Genomic DNA, 10,486 nt, shown 5'->3' with positions numbered 1-10,486 from the left:
TTTGCTGGTTTAAGCTGGTCCTTTGCTGGTTTATGCTGGTCCTTTTGCTGGTTTATGCTGGTCATGTGCTGGCAAAGGACCACCATAAACCAGCAAAGGACCAGCATAAACCAGCATCCCACCGTCAAAACATACCTAACCAGCTTATGCTGGTTTTTTCAACAGGGATGTACGTCTGCAAGATGTCTGTTAAAGATCGCTTCATCTGGAAAGCATCTAAACATCTGATAGACGTCTCTAAGATGTCAGTTTTACATTAATTCTAAATCATAAACATCTTAAAGACATTTTCTAAACGTCTATTTGACTTCTGATAGGAAACGTCCTATAGACATATTGCAGATGAGCAAACATACAAAATACAAAAATACGTCTTGCAGATGTCAAACAGATGTACGTGTGCTATCAGGGATGTAAGAAATATGTTAACTTTTTTATTTTTAAACTTTTTACTGCCAAGTGCCAAAAGTCTAACTTGACTGAGGGCTATGGGCTGAAAGTAAATGTATTATATTCAACTATATTAGAATTGAATCAAATTAAATGTTAAAACAAAACAAAAATGTTAACACAAAAAGATACGTTAGAAATGAAGATATGCTTCAATGGTGTGTTTCCCCTCTATTTTCCCCCCACAAGAAAGTGGAAATGATGGGCCAAATTAAAGGTCATCACGGGCCAGTCTGGGAATCTTTTCTCTGATGGACACAATCAAGTCCCACTTTTTCTTTTGTTTTACATTATGACAGTAAATGCGTTGCATACGCCACTTCATGTTCATTTCAAAAGTAGCATTTACTGTTATTGTAGCATATTTCCTGGAAATCACCATCACCGCAACTAACTGTTAAGTGTCTCAAAATTTTACTTTATTGCTGTTTATTATATAAAGATATACATTTGAAAATAAAATCTGATGATTTTTAAAAGGATGCAACACAAATCTAGAAGTAATTTTCATTGCATGTCACTGCAAAAGTCTGTTCTTCTGTAATGGGTTTATCTGTAGTGCTTCAAATGACCAGTAGGGAGCAGCATCATATTAGAAACTGAGTGATGTGACTTTTGTGAAACATTTTAATCCACAATCATTAGATAAAAACAGGTATTTATTCTAAACTGACCATTTACTCGACTATGCAGCTGTTTTGGGCCATGAAACATGGTCATGGTCCCATATTGATAATGTAGCCTATATCTATGTTTAGTTTCACTCAGCGTATTAAAGCATTTCAAGGCTAACCACCCATGAAAGAGCTAAAACCATCTGACATTGTCTTACAAGAAACCCTGAGGCGGGTGTGGTGACCCCGAGGGGGAAAGTTGGACCGGAGGATAAATCTTTGTCCAAATCATTCTGGGTGGAGGAATTTTAAAACGACTTAAAAAAGAGTCGAGCCACTAATTCTGCGAACAGAGATTTGCTACCTAATGCCCCAAACAATCCTTTAATTCCTAGTCACATAGTCCAGATTTACTAGGGTCACAAGGTGTGTGAACCTACAGGAGTTTTAATAGTGAAGTATACCTCAATAAACAAAAGATGCACACGGACTCTGGAATTGATTTTCAAAGTTTAATTTTTCATTTGATACAAAAGATTCTTAAATAAATTCATTTTTGTTCAGTTTCTTAGTTTTTACAAAGATAAATTAGCATTTCATAACACAAAAATAACATATTACAACTACAAACATCAGTTTATGTACAAATGGATCCAGAAGTCCTTCATGAAATCCAGGACTGTACCACCTGCATGTGAGTTTTTGAGGCACTTTTAAAAGGTTTAAGAGTTTATCATCGGTCAATACATTCATCGACCCCACGGGAGGCCCGTACGGCACGGTCAGTGATTGTCACGTGTCATTTTCAGAGTGAATGTGTGTCTGTGACAGTGCAAAAACACAAAACAAAAAGTCCCATCATAGCTTTGTCATATCAAAAATAGACTAACTAAATAGTGAAGGAAATCTCTGCTATAATGCGTTCACGTTTTGTTGAGTTTCTGAACTGTAAAAACCATTCACGGAAACTCGCTTGAGCATTGTGACGTCGTGCAAGACGTAAAATGACAGGAAAATGTCAACAGTTAGTTAGTTAGCAACCTCTACACATACTTCTGACATGCAAGTGCACACTTTCTGCTTCAGTTTTTCGCATATCCAACACGATGTGAACGTAGCATTAACAAGTCTCGTAAGCATTCCGGCAGCTGTGACGTGTTGCGAGGTAAACGGCGCTGACCGCTGAGGAGTGAAGAACTACGTTTCCCAGAATCGGTTGAGTAGCTCGTCCACGAAAACGAAGGCACTTCAGTGAGAGTTTGACGTAGTGCATATTTACACGGAAAAACTGCTGCAACAGGACTGTCCAGTGTAAGATCATCTTAAGAACATTTCACGTAAAGTGAACGAATGATAGTGCTACATGGGTGTGGGCGCCTCTGTCTCTTTATCACACAACCGTCTCGTTGCCTTTGCCCGGTTTGACCCAGCCATTGGCGGTCCGTTTGACGCGATTGTTTCGGCCAGTGTGCACGAGTCGGTTGGAACATCGCTGCCACGTGTGAAGCGTTTTGGCGGACCAAACCCACATTCCCGATGTGATTCCCACCAGCAGAGACATAAAAATCCGCAGCATCTCCGCCGCCATGTACGAATCCCTTGCCGACTGGCGAAAGTCGGCCCAGTTGGAGATTTCGTAGAAGTAGCACGCAATGACGCAAGTGGCCGGCACTGTGTAGAGCACTGAAAACACGCCAATTTTTACCATCAGCCGCTCTAGCTTGTCTGTCTTCGTCCCGTCCTTTTGCAAATTAGAGCGGATTTTGAACAGCGCAACCAAGCCGGCGGCAATGAACAGCGTCCCAATTACCAAGTACGTAAATAGCGGAGCGACTACGAAACCGGTAAGAGCGTCTAGGTTCTGATTGCCCACGTAGCACATCCCAGAGAGGTCGTCAGCGTCCACCAGCCGCATGATGAGGATGACGATGGTCTTGACGGCGGGAATGGCCCAAGCCGCGATGTGGAAGTACGAACTGTGCATTTCAATGGCCTCGTGACCCCACTTCAGCCCGGCTGCCAGGAACCACGTGAGTGTCAGGATCACCCACCAGATTGAGCTCGCCATGCCGAAGAAATACGTGAGGAGGAAGACGATGGCGCAGCCTGTGTTCTTCAAGCCCTCGTGCACTAGCACGGGTACAGCCGCTTCTTCCAGGTCGCAGGAGATGCGCTCGCGGCCGACGGTCAGCCGCACGATGTAGCCCACGCTGTAGATGTTGCAGCACATGCTGAGGAAAATAATAGGTCGTTCCGGGTAGGAAAACCGCGAGGAGTCCACTAGGAAGGTCAGGACGGTGAACGTGGTGGAGATGAAGCAGAGAACCGCCCACACTGCCATCCACACGTCGTTAAAGACTTTGGCCTGTCGCCGGTACAATCCCATGTCGTATCCGCACTGCAGCGAGCAGCTGCTGCTGCGCTTCACCCATGCATACTGCTCCACGCCGGCACCCAGCGCCATGCACTCCTCCTCCTGTGGTGGCATCGGCCGTACGGCGTGAAACGGCGGGTCCTCGTCGCCCGGACCCTCCATGCACATGTGGTTCTGGTCGTTGGTGGGCGGGAACAGGCTGCAGTTCAAGAGCTCCGGCCACACGAAACCAAACTCCTGCAGGACCGGAAGACACTTCCTCTTTACAGACAAGCACATGCTGCCACACGGGCCGATCGGGATGGGAACCTTCTCCGTACACATGGGAACGTAGACGGAGCATAAGAAGAACTGCAAGAAAGCAAAGGCGGGGAGAGAATTAGATATTTGCAAACACACAAAATGTTGCTTGGAAAATCAGCAGAGCATCTAAATCCTCATAAGCAGCTCAAGTCTGAGACGTGCACGAATTTGTGCTTTTCAGATGTGCTTTCTAGTAGTGCATGTTTTCGGACTCTCTACAGGAGAAAAACATTGGTTTGTCACATCATAGACATGCAACGCATGCCGTCTGCAATTTTTCAAGAATTGCATGATTTCAGAAGCTCTAAATGAGAAAAACATTGCTTTATTGCATTATATGTGCAGACGACATGTGTTGCATGTCTAATTGGCACGAATTTGTGCTTTTCAGATGTGTTTTCTAGTAATGCATGTTTTCAGAAGCTCTACAGGAGAAAAACATTGGTTTGTCGCATCACATGAGTGCAGAATCAAATGTTTTCTTGTATTGCATGTTTTCAGAAGCTCTAAATGAGAAAAGCATTGCGTTGTTGCATTATATATGCAAGACGACACGTGTTGCATATCAAATGTGTGCTTTTGAAATGAGAAAAAAACATCAATTTGTCGCATTATATATGACCGATGGCATGTATTGCATGTCTAAGCACAACAAATTTGTGCTTTTGAAATGTGTGTTTCTAGTTGCACATTTTCCAAGGCTATAAATGAGAAAAACTCTGGTTTGTTGGATTATATGTATGCAGATGGCTTTTCAGCTTGGTTTTCTAGTATACAGTAGCATGTTTTCTGAGGCTGTAAAGGAGAAGAAAACATTGCTTTGTTGCATTATGCATGTGTTGCATGTCTGTTGCAAGTGGCAAGGATTTCTGAGTGTTGTATGTTATGGGTTTCCCTGCTGTGTGCACACGTAGGGAAATTCTGCGGTACAGGACTGCACTTAGAGGAAGCTACAAACTTTTGCTGTGGTCACATACACTTCAAGAAATCAGCAGTTGTGGATTGAAAAACATGCATTGATATGCCATTTTCTCTCCAAGAGCAGCGTTGGACAGATGTGCTCTCGCTTTAAGATGTTTGTGATAACCGGGCAGCATCTAAAGAAGCTTTAATCACGAGATTCTCCAGCAAACACACACGGGAATCCGAGTGGGAGGTTTCTTCTCCGCGCTGAATCAATAAAACAACAACTGCCTCTGTCTTCAATGCTCACACACACACACACACACACACACACACACATACACACACACACACACACATACACACATACACTTATGACGACTTCATACTGTCGATGTTGCAGCACATGCTGAGGAAAATAATAGGTCGTTCCGGGTAGGAAAACCGCGAGGAGTCCACTAGGAAGGTCAGGACGGTGAACGTGGTGGAGATGAAGCAGAGAACCGCCCACACTGCCATCCACACGTCGTTAAAGACTTTGGCCTGTCGCCGGTACAATCCCATGTCGTATCCGCACTGCAGCGAGCAGCTGCCGCTGCGCTTCACCCATGCATACTGCTCCACGCCGGCACCCAGCGCCATGCACTCCTCCTCCTGTGGTGGCATCGGCCGTACGGCGTGAAACGGCGGGTCCTCGTCGCCCGGACCCTCCATGCACATGTGGTTCTGGTCGTTGGTGGGCGGGAACAGGCTGCAGTTCAAGAGCTCCGGCCACACGAAACCAAACTCCTGCAGGACCGGAAGACACTTCCTCTTTACAGACAAGCACATGCTGCCACACGGGCCGATCGGGATGGGAACCTTCTCCGTACACATGGGAACGTAGACGGAGCATAAGAAGAACTGCAAGAAAGCAAAGGCGGGGAGAGAATTAGATATTTGCAAACACACAAAATGTTGCTTGGAAAATCAGCAGAGCATCTAAATCCTCATAAGCAGCTCAAGTCTGAGACGTGCACGAATTTGTGCTTTTCAGATGTGCTTTCTAGTAGTGCATGTTTTCGGACTCTCTACAGGAGAAAAACATTGGTTTGTCACATCATAGACATGCAACGCATGCCGTCTGCAATTTTTCAAGAATTGCATGATTTCAGAAGCTCTAAATGAGAAAAACATTGCTTTATTGCATTATATGTGCAGACGACATGTGTTGCATGTCTAATTGGCACGAATTTGTGCTTTTCAGATGTGTTTTCTAGTAATGCATGTTTTCAGAAGCTCTACAGGAGAAAAACATTGGTTTGTCGCATCACATGAGTGCAGAATCAAATGTTTTCTTGTATTGCATGTTTTCAGAAGCTCTAAATGAGAAAAGCATTGCGTTGTTGCATTATATATGCAAGACGACACGTGTTGCATATCAAATGTGTGCTTTTGAAATGAGAAAAAAACATCAATTTGTCGCATTATATATGACCGATGGCATGTATTGCATGTCTAAGCACAACAAATTTGTGCTTTTGAAATGTGTGTTTCTAGTTGCACATTTTCCAAGGCTATAAATGAGAAAAACTCTGGTTTGTTGGATTATATGTATGCAGATGGCTTTTCAGCTTGGTTTTCTAGTATACAGTAGCATGTTTTCTGAGGCTGTAAAGGAGAAGAAAACATTGCTTTGTTGCATTATGCATGTGTTGCATGTCTGTTGCAAGTGGCAAGGATTTCTGAGTGTTGTATGTTATGGGTTTCCCTGCTGTGTGCACACGTAGGGAAATTCTGCGGTACAGGACTGCACTTAGAGGAAGCTACAAACTTTTGCTGTGGTCACATACACTTCAAGAAATCAGCAGTTGTGGATTGAAAAACATGCATTGATATGCCATTTTCTCTCCAAGAGCAGCGTTGGACAGATGTGCTCTCGCTTTAAGATGTTTGTGATAACCGGGCAGCATCTAAAGAAGCTTTAATCACGAGATTCTCCAGCAAACACACACGAGAATCCGAGTGGGAGGTTTCTTCTCCGCGCCTCTGTCTTCAATGCTCACACACACACACACACACACACACACACACATACACACACACACACACACATACACACATACACTTATGACGACTTCATACTGTCCTCAAATTAATCAACTTAGAATTATGCTTAAGCTACTTTATGTAGTTATACATCTTACAGAAATCTCCTAGTATGTTTACAATTATATTATAAGATCATTTGACCAGTTTATGAACACCTTTCACTAATGCAGACCGGCACAATCCGTTTTAAGAGTTTTACGGCATTTATGAGGATAATTCCAGGAATTTGGTCGTCACAAGTATAATGAAACACACACACTGTGTGTGTGTGTAGAGCCTGAGTACAAACAACAACTGCCTCTGTCTTCAATGCTCACACACACACACACACACACACACACACACATACACACACACACACACACATACACACATACACTTATGACGACTTCATACTGTCCTCAAATTAATCAACTTAGAATTATGCTTAAGCTACTTTATGTAGTTATACATCTTACAGAAATCTCCTAGTATGTTTACAATTATATTATAAGATCATTTGACCAGTTTATGAACACCTTTCACTAATGCAGACCGGCACAATCCGTTTTAAGAGTTTTACGGCATTTATGAGGATAATTCCAGGAATTTGGTCGTCACAAGTATAATGAAACAAACACACTGTGTGTGTGTGTAGAGCCTGAGTACAGATGTGAGTGAGTGTGTGTGCAAATTCTGGGTAACAACTTACTAACTAATTTGACCCAGATCTTTTTTACATTATTGTTTGTAAACATTATTGGCACCTTAATAATAACAATAATGATAATAAAAATAATTATTATATTTAATTAATAATAATAATAATAATTATTGTTGTCATAAGCATATAATAACAACAACAATAATAATAACATTTGTCACAATAATATGATTAATGATAATAACATTAATATTAATATTTTATATATTTATATTATATTTAGTAATTTATGCTAATTTTATAATTAGATTATCATTAACATTATCGTTATAAATCATTATTATCTGAGTTCCTTTGTCACAATAATATGATTAATAATTATTTTTATTTTTTAATTTATAGTATTTGTATTATAAATATAATTGTTTTTTCTAATAATAATAATAATGTTAGCCTACTTCTTTTTATTATGTTGTTGCTTTCATAACTGTATTAACGGTGTGAATGTGGTCAGTTGCAGCTCGGCGTCGGACTGCAGCACGTTTCCCACCAGGTTCGGCATCTTGGTCACATTGTATCCGAGATCCTGACACATGGAGATGCGGATCGGGTCGCAGCTCATCTCCTCTTCGTCCCCAAACGCGTGCGCGAGCCCCACCGCGAGCGCCAGCAACGCGAGCCTGGAGCCGAACCGAGCCATGACACTATCCGTACAATCCCACCGAGCACGAGTTTACCGGAGTTCAGACGCGCCTGGCCAAAACTTGAGCGAGTCCGTTAAAGTGTGAAACGGCACCGTCTTCCCGTTAGTCCCGGTCCGGAATAAACCTAACGAGCTTCCTTAGAGTCCTATCTAGAAATAACAATCCTTATCGGGACCGTCCGTGGCTTCTGCGTGCTCCGGTGTGTCCGTGGCGCAGTGGCGCGGGTTCTGCCCGGTTGAGGTCTAGACGGAGACGGGACAGCTGTCCCAGGACCCGCCTCAGCCAATCAGAGCGCCAGCTCGAGAATGGGGGCGGGGCTTAGAGTAGCCACAATAACATCACAGAGAAAGTGAGACGCTCCTCTTATTTCATGTTTATCACTCATTTCAGTTTATCTCCTTTTATTTGTAATATTTCCCATATTATTTGTCTTAAACCATTCGTCTTTCAAATTAAATTTTTTTTTAATGACTTTCAGTGTTTTTATTATTTATTAATGGGACAATCAGCTTAAATACTATAAATAATTTTGTTTCATCTTGTCAAATTTTTGTTTAACTTTAATAATATATATATAAATGTTTGAATGTACATAATGTTAATGATGTTTAAGTTATTATAAAGTCTTACTCAGAATTTCAAACAACAATCCATGATAGTATCTTAGATTTTAACACAAATAATTTCATTTCTGATGGTTTTTCACGCCTGCTGCAGATGACAAAATGCAAGTACCCAACAAAAAAAAAATGCTCTAAGATTGTTTTGCTTAAGTTATGAAAAACATCATATGACCCCTTTAATGTTTTAAAAGGTTATTCCTGGTCATGAGAATGCTAAGGGAAATTCAATTATTTGCACACAATGAGAATGTTACATTTGAATGAAACTAGTAACATTTAAAATAAAATGTTAGTCAAGTCAAGTCTGCTTTATTGTCAATTCTTCCACATGTACAGCACATACACACAGAGAATTGAAATTGCGTTACTCTCAGACTCTTGTTGCATACAGATAACATTAACAGTAGAACATAAATACAGATATACAGATTAAATATAAAATACAACTATACAAATAAGGTAGTCTTACGTCCAACTAAGTTTCATATAAAAACGATCCATGAATAATGTAAAAAAGATTGTTTTTGTGCAAACGTTTTGAGAAAATTTTTAAAAACCATGAATGAACATTCTATTAACGTTACTAGAAGAACGTTGAGAGAACCTTGCCAGAACGTTCTGAATGTGTTCCCTGTTAGCTGGGTTTTTTCGTTATCTTAATAAAGACAGTTATTGAGTGAAGTCCCGCAGGGATCCAAACTCTGATTAAAGTGATCCTTGTGAAGAAACTTCTCTTTTGGACGGAGATTTGGGGGTCTGAACCCAGATTACAAGCGTTAGATTGATGCGTCTCCTCCCTCTGTTTCGCCTCACTGGTCACTAACTATCAGAATAAAACCCCCTGCCCAACACCCGGGCTGCTCCCAACCCCCTCCCGTGACCCTGACGGGCGGAGGTCAGCAGTAATTAGCCGTTTTTAAACGACAGACTGGGAAAAAGGAGACAAGCAGGCTGGTATCCGTGGAGCAGCTATTAAAATGGTAATGAACCGATAGATTGTGCTGCAATGCTGTCAGGACGACTATCCCAGCAGCCTTCAGTCGCTTCAGCTGATTGTCCGTGAATGTTCTTAGCAATCAAGATGGTTGTAGAATGATAAACATGATGCACAGTATGCAGTGTGTGCGACACTATAGTCTACTGAGAGACATTAGTGCTTCAGTGTCGTTTAGTGAAGCCATAATGCCTGTAAATGAGCCTAATGTCTGGATGTGTGAAACACACTAATTCTGAGTCATTAGGAGTTAATGATGCACTTCCAAAAATGCTTTAAAATGTGTAAATTAAATAAATATTTGCTCTAATATCAAGAAGGGTTTTATTAATCACACAACAGCAATGAGTAATGATTAGGATTTAAATCAGGTGTTTGGAAAGTTGATCTGATTTTCTCTTGCACCATTGCATGCTCTTCCAATCTTTCATTCAGTCATTCTCCCAAATGCATGCACCATTTTTTTGGATCCAATGTTAGAAAGAGCACATTTTTTTAATGCTTAAGATTTTTTTTTTGCTAAGTAGTCATAATTAGCTGTGAATAAAACAGTAGACATCTGTGGTATGTCCTCATTCAGATAAGTAAACGCATGTGTGGCAGCTGCTGTGGACAGAATCCAAGTTGAAACAGAAGGAACGTTTGAATCAACAAGATAAAAAAAAACAGTTTGTATTGTGTCTAATGAAATAGCAGTGCTGTAGCAGTGTAAAACTTCCCTGTTTAATTAGTACGGTGTCTGAGAAGCGTAACCAAGGCGACAGGGCTTGGCAGCACTTCATCTGAG

General features: G+C 41.4%; 1 protein-coding gene across 1 annotated transcript; it reads right to left on the bottom strand.

The window, feature by feature from the left end:
- Positions 1-1,646: 1,646 nt before the first annotated feature.
- Positions 1,647-8,292, bottom strand: LOC107551868 (frizzled-4-like). The gene is made up of 2 exons (XM_016233623.1): positions 7,865-8,292; positions 1,647-3,812 (listed from the first exon to the last, which is right to left on the bottom strand). Exons 1-2 carry the CDS (start codon positions 8,076-8,078, stop codon positions 2,455-2,457), a joined length of 1,572 nt encoding a protein of 523 aa, XP_016089109.1. The 5' UTR covers positions 8,079-8,292; the 3' UTR covers positions 1,647-2,454.
- Between the last annotated feature and the right edge of the window lie 2,194 nt (positions 8,293-10,486).

This window comes from Sinocyclocheilus grahami, unplaced genomic scaffold (genome assembly GCF_001515645.1).
Source record: "Sinocyclocheilus grahami isolate Dianchi unplaced genomic scaffold, SAMN03320097.WGS_v1.1 scaffold436.1, whole genome shotgun sequence".
Classification (NCBI taxonomy): domain Eukaryota; kingdom Metazoa; phylum Chordata; class Actinopteri; order Cypriniformes; family Cyprinidae; genus Sinocyclocheilus; species Sinocyclocheilus grahami.
Note: the sequence above shows the minus strand (reverse complement) of the source record. Positions and strands in the feature narration are given on the sequence as shown.

Excerpts from the sequence above, each read along its gene's own strand:
- LOC107551868 (XM_016233623.1), bottom strand. The coding sequence starts at position 8,078 with ATGGCTCGGTTCGGCTCCAGGCTCGCGTTGCTGGCGCTCGCGGTGGGG. Across the intron at positions 3,813-7,864 it reads ATTCACACCGTTAATACAGT|TCCCCGCCTTTGCTTTCTTG; the intron begins TATGAAAGCAAC and ends TATCTAATTCTC.